The sequence below is a fragment of the Microchirus variegatus genome (genome assembly GCF_963457635.1).
Source record: "Microchirus variegatus genome assembly, chromosome: 14".
In the NCBI taxonomy this organism is placed as follows: Eukaryota; Metazoa; Chordata; class Actinopteri; order Pleuronectiformes; family Soleidae; genus Microchirus; species Microchirus variegatus.
In genome coordinates, this window is record NC_139815.1 from 3,706,715 (window position 1) to 3,731,000 (window position 24,286).

Here is a 24,286-nt window from a genome sequence, read left to right on the forward strand (position 1 = left end):
GTTGTCCTCTGTCTGTGTGTGTGTGTGTGTGTGTGTGTGTGTGTGTGTGTGTGTGTGTGTGTGTGTGTGTGTGTGTGTGTGTGTGTGTGTGTGTGTGTGTGTGTGTGTGTGTGTGTGTGTGTGTGTGTGTGTGTGTGTGTGTGTGTGTGTGTGTGTGTGTGGACGCCGGGTCAAACAGACCTGGTCACACAGGAGTGTGCCGTCCTCCGTGACATGCCAACAAGCCAAAACCAACTACATCCACAGATAAAACACTTACCTTGAACAAAAACGACACGGAACAATAAAAGGTCACTTCGGCTGCCGGCAACACAACAGCAGGATACACGCAAGACCTTAGGGTTCCATCACTTCAGCATTTTCGCTTCTTAACGTGAACAAATATGGTACAATTTAAATGAGCAGGAAAGCTGGTTTGGTTTGAAGGCTGCCCAGACTTATCTCATGGCCACCCGAGCAGATGGTAAAGTGCATTGTTTAACTTATTACAATTTAGTCGCTCAAACCAACTTCCCCCCTGAGGATTAATAGAGTATTTCTAATTCTGATAAGAGCCAAATTAATTGTCTTCATTCCTTGAAGTGATGTATTAATTTTCCCCGCCATTTACATTAGCAGTGTTTATATAGGGATTACATGTTAAAGCTTACTTTGTTTCCTTGGCACGGACTTTGTCGCCCAACGAACAACACAAAGCGTGAATCGCAGCCAAACCTTACTGCAACTTAATTGAACATAAACGTGGGAAAACACAAACATGAAAATAACAAAAAGTAAAATGAATAACTCGTTTCTGAACTACCTTTGCTCAACAGTTTAAATGAAGTAAAAACAACTGGAAACACGGTAGTTTTGGAGATGGATCAGAATCATACCGGGCACATTCACTCTGTAAACATCTGTCCACTACAGCAATGGAATGGTAACAGATACTTGGTGTGGGCCAAACTGGGGCAGTGAGAACCAGAACCTGTTTTTTTCCTGAAACAGGCTCACATTTGTCAGCAGTTAGGGTTTGATTACGCTTTTACTGAGCTTTAAAAGATATTAACTTAATAAATTATTCATGTGTTGTTTTTGTTCATCTTTGAATGGTGTCAGTTGTACTGTGTGTGTCGATTTTGTTTTTAGCCACTTTCATGCCATTTAAAATTACCCCTTGAAGACAAATACAACGATTTGAAATATGACGACTGCTATCTGGTCCTTGTAGTCAAAAAAGTTGGAAACAATTGGACTGGACTAGTTTGGAACAAACCTTTTTTTCAACTTTAATTATTTTTGGTCATGTTGGCTGTGCACGGCTAATTAATTAATTATCTTTTAATTAATAAAACTGACAGATCTCCTGTCCATGTTAGTTATATCCTGTAGTGGGTATGTCATTCTCAAATACCTAGGCCTTATCCACATGAAAACAGAACATTCCAAACTTTCCCATGACCTCTTATTATTTTGTTCTTAGTAAACAAGCCATTGCTTTAAGAAATGCCGTCATACACATGAAACCCACTAAAACGACTCTAAATGCTGTAGTACATACTGTACGCCAGGTCATAAAAGACAGAAAACCTGAATGTCTGTCAAGTCTGGTTCAACTCGTTTTGGGCGACACGCTACAGGACCAGAACAGGAGGATGCTCCTTTAAACTGTTAAATATGACGGTAATGTTGACATACTTTGTTTTGCAGTAAAATATACAATAGGTACAAGTGTTAGGCTTTAAGGTGTGAGGAGGGAATACTATGTCTGAAACTATAACTGGTGGAATAAAGCCTGTACTTTACTTCATCATATTCATGCAGTATTCATTTTGATAAGACCATAAATCATCCTGAATTTCATTGTTGCAGCTCTACACTTGTTTCTCTAGTCCTCAGCAAAACATCCAGACCAAAAAAAGAGAACCTTTCCCTGCAGGTTTAAATGTGTTTGTTATACTATTTAGTATACATAGATACTTACAAATCAGTGGTTGTTTCATGTATTCAAGTGAAGTGTTTTCTGTTTGTTTAAAAGAGAACCGGAGCATTCCTTGGGTTATTATTATCACATATGCACCAAAAAGTTGTTTTTCCCATTTCAGAACCAACATTCTTTAAATGCCTCAGACTTCCCTTCGTCTGTTGTGCGCGACTGTGCGAGTGTGCGTGTACATACATGTGAGCAAAAGCCAAAGAGGTGCCTGTCCAGTCCACGCATTTGCATGTCCCCTCTGCACATCTGGCTCTTGTTACAGCCCCTGTGACCTGTGTGTGGCTGGGCTCCGTCCCAGCCACACACACACACCCACCCGTCGCCCGTGGTCGAGCAGAGTAATAACCGAGCGCTGCTGCACTTCCCAGGAACCCTGACAACATGGGTGTTCATTCCTTTGCTCTGGGCTGGAGTGGCCTCCAGCTGACCGTCCTCGGACATTCTCCAGAAACACAGATTGATTCATATACTGTTTTTTGTATTGAGCTACATCCTCACTACTTCTTTTCACACTATATTTTCATTCTCATTGACATAAAAACATAATTGCAAGTAGGCTAGCTCAGCCAAAAAGACAAAAATAGACCCATATCAGAATGTAACTTTGAATTACAGTATTTATCCAATGTGGTGTTTTAGCCAGCTGCTTCCAAGTCACAAGCTGCTCTTCTGAACTCTTTAAATCCAATTTCCAAAACAGCATCCGACAAAATCTTCATACAAATAAGTTTAAGATAATGTGCGAGATGTGATTTCCACTTTCCACTTTAAATTATCATTTAAAGAGAACATTTGTAGCTCTTCTGTAGCCAAACTTTATGGCCTAAAAATGAGACTGCATTGTAGCTGGCAGCCATCGCCACTCTTAACTGTAGGATTAGGACGTTTCAAAGAGTAAAGATGACTGACAGTAAGCAGGTCCAGCCAAAATCAATAAATACATAGGAGAAAATTCACAATTATATCATTCACATTTATGTCAGCCGACATGCTTAGCACAAAAATATTTGCAGATGGAGTAAGTCGATCAAAAACACTGTCCTATGAAATGCCCTCTGTTGATGTACAATCAACTGTTCATATCAATTTATTTTGAAACATAAGCCATTGGAGATTGTCGGTTGGCACGCTTGTTTGATTTTTTTGCATTTCCATTTGGAAATGATACAAAAATATTATGGCATCCTACCCTTAGGGTAGCAGAGTTAAATGATAGGGTATGGTCCAGGTGGACACCCACAGCAGTGAGTTGACTGGCGTTTCTTCAACACATAAAAAAGCTTGACATCTTGATTCTGTTGTCGCACCGGTATGTCGTCACGGTGGCCATCTGGCACTGTGTACACCCCGCCTACCAAGTAAAAAGGTACTGTGCGGCGGCCCAGTCAAGTTCTTCCCCAACAAACTCCTAACATTGTTGAAAATGCGGATGATGACATTTTAAACGACACTTTAAGTCTAAAAAATATGCATCTTTTCACCCACTAACTTTATTCTTATTATGTTTCCTTCAAACTGCATTTGAATTCCTGTAATCCATAAGTAACACGCTATTGACAAATTCAAGCACTTTAACAAGATTGGAGATTCTATAAGGTTGGCCACATTTTTCTGAAAATGCAATGTCTGCTCGTGTAAATACTGCAGTGAGAGCAATTGAGGCTCACCTTGTGCAGTTATTGGATTTCTGAAATGCTGTGTCAGCTCTTTTACTTCCTGAAACTATTTACAAAGATTTCCTATAAATTGTTTTACATTGATTCGAGGAATGAGAACATGACATACACTGACAGATTTAAACAGATTAAACATTTCAAAACAACTTTGTCCCAGCCAATTTGAGAACGCAGATACCTACAACACAATTATTGTGTCAGTTACAGTGTTTTACAGCCGTAATCAGTTTGATTTCGGCGTGTAGCGGCTCCATATACATTGGTCTCGACACAGACGTCTCCAGCAGAGCAAACACGATACGCTTTTAACTTTCAAAGAAAACCACCTGCACCAAGATCTGGTCAGCTGAGTGAGAGAGGCTGGAGCATGGAATGAAGGGAGCCTCTTTTATTGAACAAAAACAGAAGGACCAAAGGCAGGGACACCAAAGCCAGTGCAGAAACGAACCGCTCTGGTGCAGATGAACCATCCTGAGATGAAAAACAATGCAGTCATCGGTGGATGAAAAAGCCTGGCCTCTTAATGAGTCTGGAATACCAGTAAGTGGGCCAAAAATCCAACAGTTCTGCCTGAACTGGGTTTGCAGCGTTATCATTACTGCACTTCAAAGCAGCGCCAACTCTACAGGACATGCTTCGCCGACTGTATGGAGCAGTGCACTCCGCTCCAGCCATCGACTCTCATTGGCTTAAGTAGGACAGAGCCACAGTGCACACGGAGTGGTCCGTTAAAGATTAATGAAGATACTGCACAAGTTAACCAGCTCTCAAAACATGCTTACACATTATAAAATATTTAGATGTGGCAATCTATAAAGCCGGGGCTGTGTTTGACTCGAGGAACCAGGAAAGGCCCTCAGGGTGTATAGCACGCCTGTAACACGGATGAACAGAAACGGCAATGCTTCTCTCAACAGCAGGTGCGTGTCAGGGCAAATATTGATATTTTAATGAATAAATCAAAGCACTCTAAAGTAAACAGTCCCTGCCAGTTTTATTCACCGGTCGTCGCTACTTCATGCCTCCTCATGGCAGTGCTGCTCAAATGAACGAGGGAAACTTGGGCGAAAGTTACCTGGCCGAAGAAGAGGGAGTTTACAGCGGCATAATAGTGGAGAAGGCTACGTTAAGAGATGCTCCATCCATCTTGTTCTCCATGCACTTTGAGCTTTTCACGGACGTTTTGTTTTCTTATGTCGTGATGTGTCGCTATACGACTGTCTTGCAATATATTTATTATAGAATGTATTGCATATAGTAATGCGAGGTACCCGGTGATTCCCACCCCTAATGGTCTGTATGTCAGAAACTATTATGCACACGTAACGAAGAGGGCAGAATCAGAAAACTAAGTATTAAAAAAAAAATATATATATATAGACGCAATAGACGGTGTGTGTTTTGCATTTTGAAAGAAAAGCTTTCAACACCAGCTCAGAAGAATAGCATCATTTCTCAGAGGCCACCGTACTTCTCTGACACTCATGGGAAAGTGAGTGTAGGAGTTCTCAGTCGGTCACAATCTCACCATCTATTACATGTCACCAGTTATTACATATTGGGCTTTTAATAATATCAATAAATGCCATTAATTTGTTTTGTCAGTTAGTGACGTTCAACATATTTGCCATTCGTCACCTTCACAAAGATTTGACAATCTATCCAAGTGTGCCTGTGCAATGCATTAACACTTGACCTTTTTTTATATACATCGCCATTAAAGAGAATTATATTTTTATTGTTTTATCACCCAACCATGTGTGAATTTAATCCTGACAGGACTTTTATGAGGGTGTTGAATCATGTTTTTTGGAGTATGATTTGCGTTTGGTGGTAAAGCAGCTCGTACAAAAGAGGAAGCACCTGTGTGGTTCTGTACAGATCGTGCGGCGTTGTTGCTCAGAGTGCTCAGCGTGCAGCTTCTTCTCATCGTTTCTGTGCTTTCTGTATCCTGTCAGATAGTTTTCCAACTTCACTTCCCGGTTTCCCTTGCTGTTAAATACATCAGTTCTCCAGAGTCCAATTATGACTCCTTACCTGCAGTTGTGTTTTTTTTTGTTTTTTTTTACAAGTTGCAGTGGATGTTACTGTGCAATTAAGTTTGAACTGTAATAATTCCAATCCTCGGCACAGAACACGGGACAAATGCTGCATCCAAACTACTGCATATTCATTTCAAAACACGTCCCATCTGCTTGGTTACATTACCTCCTCGCTAAAGTTTTTGATCACCATACACAGAGAAGTTTGGCATTGTTTTAGTCTGAAATCCCTGAAGCTGCATGTGTTGCTGAAAAGAGCGCACTTATACATAATTGCATTTTGATTTCTTTGGTGCAAGTGACCCTCAGTTTCTGCAGATTCTGATATACATACACCTACCATTAAGTTTAAATATTGCCAGCAGTGTTTAAAATAAAGAAAAAAGAGAACTCAAAAAGGCTGATTCTAGTAATGATGACGCAGTTGCTTCCCGCTTGGTTGTATTCAGTGACAACTTGACTATTAGCTGTGAATTTAACACTTCTATTTTCAGTTTCACCTCATCATTGGGCTCATAACAGACAGCCATGTGCTTCATTTTCAGCATGTACACTACCGTTCAAAAGTTTGGGGTCACCTGTAAAAAAAAATTGTGTTTTCCGTTAAAAGTCACACTTTTATTCAGCAAAAGAGTAGCAAAATGGATAGAAAATAAAGTCAAGACATTAGATTAAAAATAATCAACTTTTGAACGTTGGTGTATGGTATGGATCTGAAATTTCAATTTTTAATTGACAACCGAGGAATATGGATTTAGCCTCGCTTCAGTTCAGCATGGAAAGAAGAACAAAGTCAATTTAACATGATTCACACCCTTTACTCCGCAAACTACAAACACATGATTAAAATAAAGAAGTACAATAAATTGAGCTACATGGTGTCAACAAAAAAGGCCAAGTAATGATACAAAACAACAACAACAGGAAGCTCTTGTGTCCACAGTGTGCAACTTCTGTAATTTTTTTTTTTATATCACCGTGTGCAAAGTAATGTCCAGTGAACCATTTATGCAAGCGAATTAATGAGAGGGTACCTGCTCTAAATGTTCATCCATGTAAATATGGTGTAAAAGCATGTAAATTACACCCCATTATGTCCGTAAGAGGATTAAATGCTGTAAAGATAGATACTTTTAATTTTAATGTAATGTAGGCTGAAACATGTACTGGAGAAAACCAACCAAGTGTGTAACAAAAAGGATTAAAAGTTCATTCCTCCACCATCTTTCCAACAAAAAAAGTGGAGTAGATTAAAGTGAACTTCTTAAAGAGGCTACTTTAAAATGCAATGCCACAACTGATAGAAGAGTGCCATTTCATATAATCCATCAGCAGTACAGATAATATCCATCTCTTCTGCTCTCCCTTTAATCTTGTGCTGAACAGAATATTAATAGTTGCTACGAGAAAGCCAAACCTCTTCAGAAAAGAGACAGAACTCTGCACATTAGAGAGAGACGCGAGGCCAAGACGGTGCCATGGAGTACAGCGAGGGCACAGAGGGCCAAACACAATCCTTCCTAACATGCAAAGCCCTGCAGTGGACCAGGGGAACAAGCTCTGAAGGCATCTGGTCTCAGATAAACACAGCAGCCGTTTTTCAACCCACCACCGGCAACAGAAACCACCACTCACAAGAGGGGGAAGTGACACGCTTCTGAGAAACGCTAGTTTTTTTTTTTTACTTCAGTTTCCTCTTCCTCTGGAAGGAAATTCATTTATTCTGCGTACGAAAACAGAGAACAGTTACAGGAGCTCCCCCTAAAGTTTGTTAAAGGACATTGTTTGTTGTAACTGTCGTAAAAAAAAGTGGCCCTGTTTACACCTGGCTTTGGAATGTGTTTTCTGTGATCACATAGCGATTCACCACATGCATCGAGATCTGATGACGGTCCCCACAGTGGGAACCAGTTATCCATTTCATAATTTCGGTCAATGAAGCAGGAACTGTGAACATTTTATTGAAAATGATGCAGTAAACAATTTTTTGTAGAGTACTTCCTTGTGAAACCAGTTTCCGTCCAGGTAGACTTAAGCCAAAGGTTAGAAGTTGCTTTGCGTAATTGTGAATGCACTAGTCATAAAAACACCATGGCACAATCTCGCCTTTGTTGTGAAAGAGTCGTCTTTAAATGAGATTAGCACCACAAAGACAAGGCAGAGCCCGAATTGTTGTTGTTCCACGTTGCAAACAGGGAGTTACTTTAAGAGAATCTTAGCCACTTCATCAGTGAGGGAACTTTCATGAGCGGAATACAAGAGGGAGTCGATGGTGAACGCCTAGGGCCATAGAAACAAAGGCACCATGCTTCAACACATGACTGACCTAAAAATATTAAATGAAGAATTATAAAAGAGCTTCTATTCAATACAACTTTACCCAGCTGACAGGCAACCACATGAAATAAGAAGAGGAAGCTTTTGTTGCATCAGTGACCTCTATTGATTCATTCTTCAATCACATCTTTCATCTACCTGATCCTATTCACAGATAAAACCAGAAGAACTCCATACAGTTCTTTTTGTTTCTCTTGCTCATCCACGTCAAAATCACTTCTTATGACTACACCAACTCCTTTGATTTGTCTATTTATTCAAACCACAATGTGACGGAGGTGAAACCGAAACCCCCCAAAAAGCTCAAGTTTCCCCTTTAAAAAAAAAACACACACACAACACAAGTCTGATGATGTGGGCAAGAAAAGGTCTTTAAAATGTAAAATAAGCATCTGCAGACGCAAGTTGGCAGTTAATACCCATTAACCGCTGAGTGAGTCAGCCGTTTTTTATTTTATTTTATTACTTTAAGTTAGTTTTAATTATTCCCCTTTTTCTAAAATGGCCCTATTATGCTAAATTGGAGTCAAAGTGAGAGGCATAATACATTTTCACGTCACATGGCCACAGCAGCCTGTTTTCTAATTTGAAAGCACATCGTCTGCTTCTTTTAAGATACATTAATATCAATATTCTGCGCTGCCGTCGTCTGTGTCATAAACGAAGGGAAGAATTTTAAAGTCGACAGAAGAAGTTGGTGCGCAAGTGAATTACGGTTTCAAATAACTGTCACTCAACATTACTGTAGCGTTTCATTACCGACAAGCGCCCGACCCCGGAGTCACATTGGCTGTGTTTATTTTGATTAATCAATAGTTACAAACAAAGGCACGGACTTTAAGCCCAAGATACAGAGCTCACAATTACAAAAAGCACACGTGTCACTTCACTCGGCCTTTGCAATTCATACATGTCCACCATACCAATATCACAATAAGATTATGTGGTAATTATTGCAAGACAGTCACACAACGAGTGCGTGAAAAGTTAAAAAGCACAGGATTTCCCCATTTATTCACAACATAGAGAACTGTGCATAAAGTCTATGTATTGAACATCTCTTAAAGGACTCATATTATACCCTATTTCTTCAAGTTAACCTAGTTCCCTGGTGTCCTAATGAACAACGTCTGTGACATGCTTTGGTCAAAATACCTTAAAGCACCAGAGCAGTTCAATCACTCTGCCAAAACAGCCCTGTTCAGAACACTCAGTTTTGAGTGCCTGTCTCTTTAAATGCAAATGAGACACAGGAAAGTACGTCGGTGTCACTGAGGCTCCGGCAGCTAACAGCAGTTAGCATTTTGAAAAGCGATAATTTGCAGACTCTAGCCGACACATTGCCATCATATATAAAATGTATCGAGTGGACACGTAATTCCTCTGAGGCTGGAAGTTTGTGTAGAACTCTGTGCTGCACTGTGGAGCCAAGAATAGAATACTTTGCGGACTTCCGCTCTTCCGGTTACAATTGCCCTCACCTGAACTCTCGCGTTTTTTAGGGACAAAGCCGCTCTGCGCGACAACAATTCCAGGAATTTGCACATTGCAACGTAGCAATGAGTGTAGAAGTCAACATCGAGTTTTATCTCCTGTACTTAGACTGAGGCCTACTCATAGGGCCTCCAGAGTCCCAAATTATTGAAAAGTTGATTTTGCATTATATGTCAATTATCCCGCTGTAAACGCCCTCTTCTTCAGCCACTGAACTTCCACCCAAGTTTCCTTCTTTACAGCGGTTTAATTTGTTCACTAACCAATATTTACCCTGGTGTGTCACTTATCTAATGCGCCAGGAAGGACAGCGATTTATCACCTCGATGATATTTTGACCCATCCTTCATAAATAAACAGTCAAAAACAAAGCAGAGTACAGACAGACAGCGCCGCCTGTTTCTGTACACATATCAAACATGGAGCGTATATGAGCCGTCAGCCTGTTGTTGGCAATTAGGGATTAGTTTACTTGCACCAACTCCTTCAATCACCTCAACAATGTTGTCATAATTATGTTTGTCAACCAACAGTAAAGTTGCCAGCCACGTAATGAGACGGTAGCACTGAGCACCGAGCTCTCGTGTTGTTGCTATTTAATCATCGCTCAACGCAGACACCTTCCCGACAACAGACTCAGCGTGTCATGATGACGAGACATAAAACCACCCCCCCCGACATGTTTATGGTAGAGGTGGTATGGATGCCGTAGTGTGAGAGCGGAGCGAAGGCGGAATAAAAACAACAACCATCGCAGGAGCCATAAAACCTTCCCAGCTGCATTCTTTGATCCTCCCCTCAAAGCTTCCTCCTGCCTGATTCCAACACCTGCACACAGTCAGACACTCAGTCAGACAGACACACGGCTACACGCACGGCCTCGCAGCACAGACGCGCCGCGTCTGGAAAATCTCGCTCTCCATCAGCTGTAGGCAAAAGGGAAGCAGGTATAAAAGCTTTGTTCGCTCGCAGCTCTGAAGTAACACAGCTTTGTTTTCCGTCAGTGAACGCTGATGGTTTTCAGTCTGGGGAGCACGGGAGACGAGAGCATCTTCGCTGCAGTCGTCACTTATCGTTTGAGCTCAACTTTAGAAAGTGAATGAACAGCAGATTCATCAATGACACGCCGAAGGCCAAACAGATGCCACGGATATTGTTCAGGCTCCGGTTTTTGTTAAGTATTCAAGCTTGGGCTTCAACTTACAATTATTTCCATAAATTATGAATTTATTACATTAGTAGAAACTGTTCAGGAATCAGTGTTTTCCAAACTTAAAAATTGCTATTCTAAAATATATTTTTCATTAATAATTTATAATCAAAGGTGACTTTAGTCATCAAATGCGAACGCACAATCTCTGAAAGGTATTTAACCTCGGATTTGTGGTAATACGTCGCGCTCGTGTTTTTAAATTTTTTTGCCAATACAGAGTTGTATTTCAAATATTTCCAATTTGAAAATGATTTTCTTATGCTAGAACCAAAGAAGCCTGACATATTATGAAAATGACTGCATCTATCTCGGATTCTAAATTATTCCAAAGCCACGTTGTTTATTTCTTCCAAGCTTTGTATCAGGCGTTGAAGAAACACTGGTAGCAAGGGATTGACGTTGTCCTGTCGCCAATCAGCTGACGGTCGTGGGTCGAGCTCCACCCATACTGTACAATTACTCTGCCCAAAGGAAGGGTACTGAAAAAATGGACACATTGGGGCCGGTTATTTTGGTAGTATTCCAAATGGAGCAAAACCATGAGAATTTTATTTATTTTTAAATGTTCACACGTCAGGAGACTCCTGCAGTGAGGGAACAGCTTTGCACAAGCACAGAGCTGTTCTCCTCCTGAGCAGTGAATAGAGCGGTGCCTGTGTCAGGAATTTCAGTTTGATATTTAGCGTCAATGTTCACATTAGGATAAATGGGAGGTAAATGTCAAGCGGTGCAAAATGATTGCCGGGGTACTTTTCCATCGAGGAACACACACTGGTTCAGAAAACCTTAGTCCAGTGTAGAAATGTAACTCATGAAGCTGCTTTAATAAGGAGGATAAGTGGATTCAGTAAATACCTGGAACAGCTGTTTTCACTCGAGTACATGTTTCTCATTGGAGGGAGCTAAAGGCTAGGTTTGAGTTAATAGGGACTTCTGCTCTGACATTTTCTTTAAAATCTTACTGTCAAAAATAGTCGATCTCACTCTGGTGAGACATAATAGGGTTGTTGGTTTTTTTTGCCTCCTTCAAATTGACATAAAACTGTTTTTAAATAAGTTGCTGACACAACACGCCAAAAGCATCTTCAGGGTGTAGTTAGGTAGAATTGTCTGGATTCCCCCGTCATTCGCAAGCCAATACATAGTTAAAGGATTTAAGTGTGTAGGATTACTCATTAGTCTGCACGATGTGATTCAGAGCACAAATAACATTCCTGGTCATGACCAGTGGGACCAAAGTGAAATCCCTGGAAAACTGGTAACAGTGAGGAAAGCTGCTGTGTCTGCGTGTGAGGCGGCTGTGATTCATTGAGTCAAAGACAGGATGCATATTTAGCATGAGAACCAAACTCAGAGACATACAATATACTTTTATTGTTAAGTGCTGTGACACAACGTCTCTAATTGTGCCTGAATGTCTTACGGTCTGTTGTGTGATTTGAAAATGACACCCCTACTGTTTAAAATAAAAAAAAGATCCACACGGCTACAAGTGTCACTGGTAGAAAATAGTCTGGTGTTCGTGCGATGACATAAATGAGAGCAAGTGCAAGGTTTTCTCGTCCAGACAGACGAGAAAAACTAGAACTGGGTATTTACATGCTTTACAAGGTCTGTATTTAAAAAGGAGAATCCACTGAATTGTTATAGCTCTGGGTTTATTGCAAATGGAGGTCTATGAGACACACGACATATTTAAAGAATATAAACCTAGTCGCCCCCTTTAAGACCTACTGACTTAGGTCAGACAGACGAGCCCAGAGATCAGACCATATATGGTGAAGCGGCATTTAGCGCTTATGCTGCTTATGCACAAGTGGAACTCTTTACATTTTTATCTTTTGCTGAATTATTTTTTAAAATGTCACAATTCAATTTGATTCTCAATCTTTTTTCTCTCAGATGGATCGGCCATTTTTAGACTGGCCTAGTTAAGTCCAGGATCAATGGTTTTACGTCATAACTCATTGAATTTAATTGTGTGTTTTGTCTCTCACCTTTTAACTGTTATTTTGTTTTGATGTTCAGCACATCGAGTTGCCCATGTATGAAATGTGCTATACAAATAAAGCTGCCTTGTTTTACTGTTACACAAGACTTCAGACTTCAAAAATGTTTCATTTCCACTGTCAAAGGGGAAGTAAAAAAATACAGATCTATAATTAGATATCAATGCCATAAATGTTTTTGTAAAATGAGGTCAGTTCATGATAGACAGGAGTCTGTCAAAGCTGAGGTTTAACGTATAGATATAATGTTTGAAGTATGCCACACACAGGTCGACCTATATGGGCGTGTCTATGGGGCAACAGATGTCCAATAAATTTATGCCGATTTTTTTGACCTGTTAATTCTGTTATGTATAAACTGAGGAAGTAGGTGCCGTCACCCAGGAGATAAAAATCTAACAGTGCAGGGTGGTTGGCTTTTAGTGCGAGTATAATTTATGTAGGATGTTACATGGACATTTTGGGTCCATGGACAAATTTGCTACATTTTTCCAACGTTTTTGAGGGACTAGCTTAGATTTACGTGTTACACAGTATGATTTAGATTGCATGTAAAAAATAAGTTTCCTTGGAAGTCATTTGTTTACAGATATGGCTGTAAAAAATACTCACTACACTATGCACAATATTGTTTTTGTCACAACATGCCATCTTTAAAAAGTGTGTCCCCATATTGAAAGTTTGGGGAAACTCTTCTATAGACTTCATCGTAACACATTCACCAAGACTTGTTATTGTCATGCAGAAAATGCATGAGTGGAGCAGCAAACAACCAGGATAACGAAAAACTAATGTGTTGCTCTGTGTGCATCAGTCAAACCAGACAAAACCAAAGATACAATGACAGGACATTAATACAAGTTTCCACAGCAGCGTCGAAACTACTCATCTGAGATATTCTTTGAAAAAGAGTTTAGTAATGTTTTACTTGTAGATAGCCAAAAGGTTTGGTTTACTTACATGTCCGTGGTTGATGAATCCATGTTTATTGGCAATTTGATCAGCTACCTCCTGACCTCCGGGAATATGAACGGCCCATGTGTTGGTGTAGACGTTCTCACCCAGTGCTGGTTCCAGCCCAGAAACCAGCAGGACCAACAGAGGCCCAAATAGCAATTCTAGCAGCCTAAGCCTGTGGCCTTCAGAGGGCGATGGAGAGCCAGAAGCCATGGATTCTCCGAGTACAGCACAGGGTCTGAGCAGTGTGTGTGCAGCTGCGCTGGGAGACAAAGAAAGGGATGGTCACGGCTCACCTGGTGGAAAAATAAACAAAAGAAATTAATATATTACATTTACACAAGTTCAAGACAATCAGTTCAATACTGGTCAAAAACACTGGATCGTATATTGGGTCAGAAATGAAAAACTGGTATCAAGCAGGGGTGGTAAATGCCAGAGACACCAGGATACAACATAATGATACAACATTGCAAAATGGTATGGAATGGGACTTTTTTGTCACCAAAACGATCGACAATCAACACGTTCGCACCTCAACAAAGTGGTGAGTGCAGGATGAGTGTGTGGTCACCTGTAACATTAGCCTATATGGCAATTCTCTCCAGTGGCTGTGCGTGCGTGTGAACAAGCTTGCACGTATGTTTAAGACGGGGGTGAGGGGCACAACACAAGCGCTACACAAATGAAGACGGCATCTCACCCAGTCCAGATCCTGCACTCTGGTGGACACCTAACAAGCCCAGACCTCAGCTGCCTGGCGAGTGGCGACACACCAGTGCCAGCGGAGAGTCCGCTTTTTTCCTTTTTTTCCCCCTCATTTTTGTTATCACCGCTTTGATGGTCAATATTGGACATGACGGACATTTTTTGGGCCTAAAATGTAGTACAGTGTAGAATAGTTTCCACCCCGCATTGCTGCTGTTAAAAAAATAAAAAATTTGAGTGAGCCCTTGGCACCATCCACTGTATCAATTCCCTATATTAAGTCTCCAGAGAATTTACCACATGGTTAGTGTCATGGTTAGCACTTCTGCATGTTTGAGTTTGCATGTTCTCCCCGTCTGTGTGTGTGTTTTCGCTGGGTTCCCTGGCTTCCTCCCACAGTCCAAAAAACATGCAATGTAAATTGGACACAGGTGTGAGCGTGAATTGTTGGTTGGATGGAATTGATGGATGGATAGACGGATATATGAAAAGTCCCCAGAGAAATTGTCTGGCTAAATACTCGAATGTGGCTGAACATGAGTTATGAACATCCAGCAGCGACAGAAATCTCACAATCTTACTGGACTATAGTAATGGGCGCAGGATATCTCATTTTGGTCAAGCTGGCAACACATGGGCCAAGACTCCCCACAGGCATATGCCAATCCCACATGAAGTAGTGAGCAGGGCGCCAGGTCCAGACCTGATGTTGTGGTCAGACACCCATAAGCCAAGGCTGGTGTCAACACTCATGGGAGGACATAGAAGACACTTGTGAAAGGAAAAATGCTTAGGTATCATGAGTAGACAGAGGAGGTGGAGAAGTGTGGTTGGAAAACTGGTCTACGCCCTGGAGTGTCACTACGAGGAAGAGCGGCCACTCAAGGGTGGAGTTGATATGCCTGAGGCGGCAGTGGCAGATCTGCTGAACGAGTGCAACCACGGACAGAACATGCACATTGTCGAGAGAGAAAAATTATGACCTACAGTTGCGTTTGGGTGCTCTATCGTAATATGCTGACTGTCCAGTGATCACCAAGCCATAACAAACGCATCTAAAACACAATCTTGCAAATAAGACAACGCAATACATCATGGGATAGACTATTCGCAGGGGAAAAAAACTCAGTTCAGGTCATGGTGAAATTATTTATGGACACAACTTTGTCTCCAAACTCTGCTGTTGATTTAAGCCAGGAAGGTCAGCTGCGCCAAAAGTCTGTTAAGACAATTATCCAAAGTGCTAACACCATTAAAATCCTGAGTTTAGTGGACCGCATTGATTACAGTGCTAATCATAGTGTATGCAGTCACATTTGTTCTCTGGATTCCAGTATACTTTGAGGCAGGGCTTCTCTAGTAATTTTGCAGGTAATAGCCATCCTGTAGTGGCGCGGTGTTCAGGGTTAGCCATGCGGTGGACAAAATGGAGAGTTTCCAAACTCTGTGCCATCATGCCACACTCCAGAAGAGCAAACAAACTCCTCTGAATTTCCAGGGAAAGTTTGTTGTGAAGAAACAATGTATTTTTAAGTGGCTGCCGCAGCTATTACCACAACTCATACAATAAGTGTTTTGACTATCATCAGTGACGGGGAAAATTAGACAGTCAAATCTGGCTCAACAGCTGTGACTCTATACTGAAAAACAGATTTACAACAATTACAACAAGTTCTCTGACTTTCAGCATCTTCAATGTGAAGTCAACATTTTATGGACCTAACTATGGGACAACTAATAATAAGATAATATAGACCTAAGACCTTTGACATCATGGATATTCAAATTTGATAAAGGCTGAAATAACACAACTGAATAACTTTGGATAATGGACAAAACAAGACTTAAATGGGTTTTAGAAAATAGAAATGGACCACAAAACTAATTGATTAATCAAGATAATTATGGTATTCTCGTTTGTCGCAGCTGTAGTTTTACCCTAAGGAACATTTGTCTAGCAATAAGGTTTGTGTTGCAGTTTGTTTGTGGCCTACCAGCTTACTCAACAGGGATTACACCCAACACAATGTGTGTTAACATTATTAATTACATGGGCAGTTCTGGGACAAGAGGATACCGTATCCATCCTGGCAAGCAAATGTTTTGTTGTGCTTCTGTCATGAGTCTTTCAGAATTAATCACTGGAAGTGTTTTGTTATCCTGGTTTCACCTGTAGGAGTTTCTGAATTCTAGTGTCAGCCGAGGTGTGCTGCTGCAGAGATAAATAATACATTCATTAAAAAAAAGTTCTCAGTGACTGTTGTTTTCTTCAGGAAAAAAAAATAAAAACAGAGAGGCAAAAATCTGTCAAACAGCCCAGAATTACAGCTGTCGCAGACACTGAGCTCAGACAGAGTCTGAAAGATGTCAAGTCCCTGAGACTTGAAGAATCATTCTGGAAAAATGTGTTACCGTCAACGCAATCAGCTGACTGATGATTACACCGTCTGAGAAAGTGAGTGCAGTACAGACTTCCAACAACATCAACAAAAAAAATTATTTAGCAAGTGTTGCATAGCCAACTACTTTCAGAAGCATAGAAACATCTGTATCATTAAAAAGAAACCCCCGTTTTACTACTGTTGTGTAGAGAGCACAGTGTGCACTGATTAACAGTGTACAGGGGAAAAACAGCAGTGGTGGTGTGTTTCTGTCAATACAACACAGACAAAATGACTTTGCTCCATATGCCATGTTGACATTTTGATTTGTATTATTAAATGTTTTTGAATTCTGTTCACTTGTGTATATTTATTTATTTATCTTCATCAAATTGTCCCAATAGAGAATCTATTTTCAAATAACGTAATTAAATGTAATGGGGTTTTTTTTCCGCAATTAAAAAAGGGCAATATAACGTTAACACATAATACATAACTGCATACTACAAAAATGTGTTACATTTTTAATCTTTTTGGCCATCTTAGAACTGCATTATCATCCGTGTCCATGTAGCACTAACTCGTTTGGTGAACTTCTTCAATTGTCACAACTAAAACAAACATTACAAAAGACGAACAAACACAGCTTCTGTTGGTTGAGTCATGCTGTGAAAACCAGGAACAGCCACAATTTGTCAACTGCAGCTCAAATCAATATTTCCAACCCTTGAACCTTTTGCAATTCAGAGGCATAATATGATGTTCTGCGACAATGGAGGACAAACAAAAACTAAACCGTTCTCCTGGGCAAAAATCACGGCAACAACGCGAAAAACTCTACATTTTTCTGGTTTGTTACCTTAAATGGCGATGTAACAAATAAAAATCTGCAGACTCAGCTGTTGGTGTAGCTGTTAGCTTAGCAAGAGGCTTGCATGGTTGCAATAGTCTATTTGTTTACATTCATTGATATTTATGGTAATCCATGTTTTTTCTTATATAAACAAATAGAGTATCCTTGGTGATTCTGTACTGTCCGAGTGCTTTCTCCGATTAGTCTGGATCTGAGCTGGCATATCAAGCTACTAACCCATGCCAGACATTTAAAACAGAGGATATTAACTCCATAGACATGCAATCACAGCTGACTTCAGAATCAGGGGCAGCTTTACTTAACATGTGTTTGTTATTTTTTTGCCCTGAAGTTAAAAACCACCAATAATTTCCATGTTTGGAGCATACAATGTCAGAAAATTCCTTAAGGTCTCGCTTTGTCCACAAACCAAAGAAATTCAGTTTACTGTCAAAGGAGAAGAAAGAAAGCAGAAAATAATCACGCATGAATAATCACAAATTGTTTCTTTAAATTTCACTCAAGAACAGATATTAAGTTGGTTATCTGCCATTTATTATGATCATATTTTTTATACACTATTAGGAAGTCTACTTTATAAAGCCCCAACTGTCATATGGACACATTTTACAAATCTGAGATAAGTGTAAAACTGAAAGCTGAAACAATTACTAGATGAATCAATTATTAATCAAACTATTTTGATAATCGATTAATCAGTTTGAGCTTTTTTCATTATTAAAACAAGATTTCTTACATATGAATATTTTCCGGTTTCTTGGACAAGTCATTCAAGAACATCATAATTTCCAGGTTTGACAAACACTTATCGACATTTTTAACATTTTATGACATTTTATGGACTAAACAATTACTCGATTCAGAAATAATCATTAGTTGCAGCTCTAATCTATATTCAACAAGCGCACTCGGAGCACAGACCTTCGCCAAGGCATAAACACTGTCACCTGCATTTTACATACCAGCACCTGAAACCTGTTTACATTTTGATCCACTGTATCTAGAAGACTTTCTGGCACTTGATATAACAAACAATTTATGTAATTTAAATTGCCTCCAACTCCCCAAGTGTCTGATCCTACAAGCGCATATCAAATTTTGTTCATATTCGAGTCCAAGTCCAAAGTCAAGTGTCTCTCAAAGAAAACAAACACTCAAATCCTCCCTGCTCTGCAAAGCCTCTTCTACCAATACTTAAAACAAAGTAGAGTGGATTCGCAACCAAAACTAATTAAAATGTTTTTCCCGCAAAATATGAAAATAAGGTAAAAAGAAAAAAAAAGGCGTCGATAATAAAAAAAACTCACTCAACTCTGTCCTCAGGTCGTTGGTGCAACACGTAAACAGCAGGTGAAAATGTCCAAAGCTCTGTTTGATTTTGAGACTCGGTCTGTTATTTAAAGTCCATGCACCGATGACCTCATCTGGACACTCAACCACTCAGTTTTCTTCCCGTCAGCATGAAAACCTCACACTGTGCCCGACTACTTCACTGCTGGAGAGAAACGAAGCAGACGGCAAACGTCGCACTCACAGTGGTCTTTAGTGTCACCAGAGTAAATGACACCATATGTCAGACTGCAATAACGGAGATTGTAATGGAAAATACAATGTCAAATCATAATTAGCCAAGTGCCATTAACCCCAAAGGACTATACCATTATTATTACCAAACTTGTTAGAAAATCTTTCTAGATAAAAAAAAAAAAAAAAAAGTTAACACCTCATTGGTTTATTATTTACATTTTAAATGAGATAAAACCAAAGTCACACACATATCCAAAACGACCCAATTGCTCACACTCGAATATCTTGTTGCTGCTGAATCTCATTTTGAGACACGTACAAAATCAATATCTCAGTGTGGGCACATTCAAACAGCCCTCCGAGTGCATTTGGGAGGTTAAAAGCAACACAAGATTGAAGTCCATACATTGGTTTTTCAAGGCCAATGCCAACTATTACTAGTGAATGATTACCAATATTTGTAACTTACTCAATGCTTCATTTTTTTTGAACACATGAAATTCAAATGTAAAAAATGAATAACATTTTTTTATTTATTTATTTTTTAAATCGGCACAATCTTATTTTTCTTCTTCATTTCAGTTATGTGGACATTTGGTAACACATTCTGATTAGCAGTAAGAGAATCCACGATGGTGTCAGCTGTCAGTCGAAACAGCGGCTTGATAGCAATTGGCACAGAGGAAGAGACGGCAGCGGCGCCACATTAGCGCACTTTGAAATGACTTAATATAATCAGTGATCATTAAAATAAAACAACAATATCTATAATTGGCAAAATGTCCAATACTAGCCTCTAATAATAGGCCAGGCTGATAACTAATTTATCGATCATATGGTTAATTTATCAATACGCCAGAAATATAAAAGGAGTGCAAAATATAAAAACTGTAAGATACAGGTTTTTTCTGTGACACAAATGCAGATAAAGTACAAGGTTCTTTGCAACTATGCTTTATTTACTACTATTTACTATATACAAGTTAATTTAGTTTTTAGTGCTGATGTTCAATGACTCCAAAACGTATTTCAACATATTTTACTTTGTCAGCCACCGTCTACACTCTACACCTGAGATAAGAACAACAATATGTGTGAGGTCCATTAAGGAAATTGCATGACAGCACATGGTAACTACTGGGAAGGCATGCAAATTAAAAGTAACCTGCTTTCTATATATTTGGTTCACGCAAGAGGCTTCGCAGCATTATTTAATATCCAATGACAATCAGCAAATCCTCTGAGAGGTAGAATTATACTGTTAGATTCACTTACGACACCATCACAACAAGAAGATCCAATAATATGTAAAACATAACTTCTTCTATGAGACTGTGTTTATTTACTCTAACTCATCTTATAATGTACGTGTGAATCTAGGGTCATGACTTTTTGCAAGCTTTCAGAAAATGTGCGATGCAGATCATGTATTTTACGATATGGCCCTATACAAATGTTCATTTTAATTACTAAATCCTTACTGCATTTTTCATAGCGGACGTGAGAAGGTTCATGGAAACTGGATTAATGATGAGTTCATGTGTCGAGGTTCACATCAATAATGTATTTGTTCTACCAAGAGTACGATCAAAACTGTCAACAGCATGTACAGGGCTGAGAAGAACCTGTTTTCGATTAACAATTTATCACAGATTTTAACAGAATTGTAAAAAATTGAGGACATTTAATGTCAAATTTTACCCCAATATCATTATGTCTTAGCCCAAGTGTCATCACCACGTAAGGTGCTCTGAGGAGACATGAACCGATTTTCCACCACAATCCATCAAATTTAAGCTACATTTTCCCCCAAGAAATGAAATCTAATGTCAAAAGATTACGATCGTATTGTAAGTATGTTCACCGTCATAACAAGAGCATGATTAAATGTGTCAAGAGCATACAGTGCTGAGAAAAGACAAGCCAGAATTTTCAAAAGTTATTTGGTCAGATAGAAGGCTTCGAATAACAAAGCTTACCCCAATATCATATTGACTGTTGTGACAAGAATATGAAGAAAAGAGCTGTGAGCATTCGCAGTGTTATAAGCACGTTTTCTATTCAAATCCAGCTCCAGAATTGGAAATTTAGCTAGTCTTATGGATAAACCAGATAATTGTCAAAGCCCAACTCGGTACTGTACAAGCCTTAAGGCCACATTATACTTCTCCGACTGCGTATGCGTTATCTGACTGCGTCAACACGGAGACGCCTCGAGCCTTTATACTTCTGCGTCGTGGTGACGGACACGCGCTGCAATTTTCCGCCCGATCAGTAGGGGTCGCTGCGCAAGGTTGTTGTGCTTCTGGCTGCAGTGAGCAATGTGTCCGAGAGAGAAATAGAGAGAAAGACTGTTGTTGTTGAAACAGTAGCCGTTTCTCACTTTTCTGTGTGACGGAACGCAGTTTTAAGATAATTCGAGGCGAGAAATTGGCTATTTACTAAAACATGTGTCTAAACGTGCTGTGTGTGTTAAGATATGATGTATTTATAGTTTGGCAGCGGGGTTATCGGCGAGGATCAGCTCCGCCTCTGTGGACGCTCGGGTGCGCACTGTGAGCCGGCACAGAGCAGCTTCGCTCGGCCTGTCCTGAGGACCAATCGCAGCTCTTGCCGTCTCCGTTGTCCCTTGACGGAGTGACGGACACTTAAAAAATATTTCGTGCAGTCGGAGACAACGCAGAGGCTCTTCGACAGGCTCTGCGTCGACGCAGAGGACTCTGCGTAACCTACGCAGAGCACTTAACGCAGAAGTATAAATTGGGCTTTAGTGTTGACTGTCATCACAAGAGTATGAGGAAAATGTGTCAAGAGCATAGACAATGCTGAGGGAAGACGAGCCAGTTTTCTTTTAAAATTTAACAGAATTTTTAAAAAAGAACTTGGTTAGATAGATTTAAAACCAGAGACGTGATGGCTTCGAATAACAAACCTTACCCCAATATCATATGTATATTCACTGTTGTAACAAGAGTGTGAACAAAACAGTCATGAGCATTCACAGTGCTACAAGAAGGCAAACAGGTTTTCTACTAAAATCAATCACAGAATGTATAAATTTGTGTTAAAACCTCTCAGTGTATATTGTGTACTGCTGTAAAAAAAATAATCCAATCTAGTGCTGTGAGAAGTTTCCCACAAGAATGTATCACACATTTTAAATTGAGATATCATAAGTTTACCCCCAGCATTTTGACATGTCTTAGCCAGATTGTTCACAGCCAAAACAAGAGAGTACGAGTATGATCAAAGGTGCCAAGAGCAAGTTTTCCACAACAATCTTTCTAATCCACATTTACAACAACAACAGTTGAGACATTTACATGGAAAACAGGTGACTGAAGACACCTAAAGTCAAAGTTAACCCCAATAGTGAGCCGGAGTGTTCAACTGCTGTAACAAGAGCATGATCAAACAGTGTCAACAGCTCGTACAGAGATCCTGAGAGAGAGGACATGGAAGAACAGAGATCAGCAGCACAGGAAGGAGGAAAACTTCTCCCCCTCGGGCCTGAAGCGCCCAGCACTTGAGGAGCTGAAGTTGAGGGGCTTAACGTGCAGCAGCTGACTGCGGTTAGGACTCACCTCACAAGTTAAAGTCCGTGACAACAACAACACGTAGTCATAATGCGAGGCTCGGAGCGGCGGCGGGAGCGGATCCGATGAGGGAGGACTCTGGAGCTGCACCGGAGTGCTGCTGCTGCTGCTGCTGCTGCTGCTGTCGCGTTTAAAAGGCAAAGTTGACGCCGCGGTAGGCTGACCTGCTCCGTCTCTCAGGTGCCTCCCCCTTTTCTCTCCTCTCATCCGCCCCTGACGAACACTTCCAAAACCTAGCCGCGCTTCTCTCGCATTGTTTTTTTTTTTTACTCACTCCTCGCTTCCTCTGACCTGCGTGATTCACTACTACGACCACCAGGGTTTCTTCTTCTTTTTTTTTTTTTTCCAAAATAAAACCCAACGGCCACAGAAACCGGACGCGGCGCAGTCGACGTCACCTCGACATGTGTATGTGTGTGTGTATGTGCTTAAGCGTATAAAATCTCCCCCTCCCCCTTCCGAGACACACAAACTAAACAAAAACCGGGACCAACACAACAAACACGAGGTCCCCGTAGCCCCGTGCTGTGCCTCGGTCTCCGCGTGACCGCTAAACTGGAATAAGTGTGTGGTAAAAAGCTGCCGGGGGAGCCGACGAGCAAACTTACACACGTATCAGTTTGAAGCAGCTGGTGCTCACATCCTGCTCGAGCCGCAGCCTCTTGGTGCCTCACACCGCGGCGTCAGCAGCGACGACGGCGCCGTGAAGCGACAAAAACACCGATAGCGGACAGCAGCTGGCTATAAATAGTCATGATAGCCATCCACGGTGAACCCGCTGAGTGATCCGTACAAGCCTCAGGAAATACGTCACGGCCGTGGTCAACGCGGGGACGCTAGAGGAACACCTTCTTAACGGGCAGCGGCGCTACTGCACTGCCACCCGCTGCTGGCAAGCGGAACTGCACCCGTGGGCAGAAACATGAAAGGAACTGGATAGAGTAAACCACATACAGTGGTGTGCAAAATTTTCCTTTATAAATCATTCGTTGTTTGAATACGAAATTTCAGTTAAATAAATCAAATTGAGAGATATTTGAGAAGTGAAATAAAGTGTATATGATTTACAGAAAGTGTGCAAGAATTATTTAAACAAAATTGTGCAAGTGTAAATTTAGGCACCACAAAAGAAAAATTTTGTGCATCCTCCTTTTGCAGAAATAACAGTCTCTCCATCTCCAGTTCGGTCAGGTTTGATGGTTTCCGAGCATGGACAGTCCACTTTAAATCACACCACAAATGTTCAATAATATTCAGGTCTGGGGACTGAGATGGTCATTTCAGAACGTTGTATTTGTTCCTCTGCATGAATGCCTTAGTAGATTTTGAGCAGTCTTTAGAGTCGTTGTCTTGTTGAAAGATCCAGCCCCGGCACAACTTCAACTTTGTCACTGATTCCTGGACATTGTTCTCCACAATCTGCTGATATTGAGTGGAATCCATGCGACCCCCAACTTTAACAAGATTCCCAGTCCCTGCACTGACCACACAGCC

General features: G+C 40.5%; 1 protein-coding gene across 2 annotated transcripts in view; it reads right to left on the reverse strand.

Annotated features, from left to right (window-relative positions):
- Window positions 1–23,512, reverse strand: part of furina (furin (paired basic amino acid cleaving enzyme) a) — a 114,064-nt gene extending 90,552 nt beyond the window's left edge. Inside the window, exons 1-2 of one of the 2 annotated variants that reach the window (XM_083901191.1) lie at window positions 23,401–23,512; window positions 13,710–14,002 (exon numbers count right to left, since the gene is read on the reverse strand). In XM_083901191.1, the coding sequence (XP_083757317.1) occupies window positions 13,710–13,919 (210 nt within the window). In that variant the 5' untranslated portion in view covers window positions 13,920–14,002; window positions 23,401–23,512. The remainder of the gene's footprint in view (window positions 1–13,709; window positions 14,003–23,400) is intronic. The other variant, XM_083901192.1, reaches the window with a different exon arrangement.
- Between the last annotated feature and the right edge of the window lie 774 nt (window positions 23,513–24,286).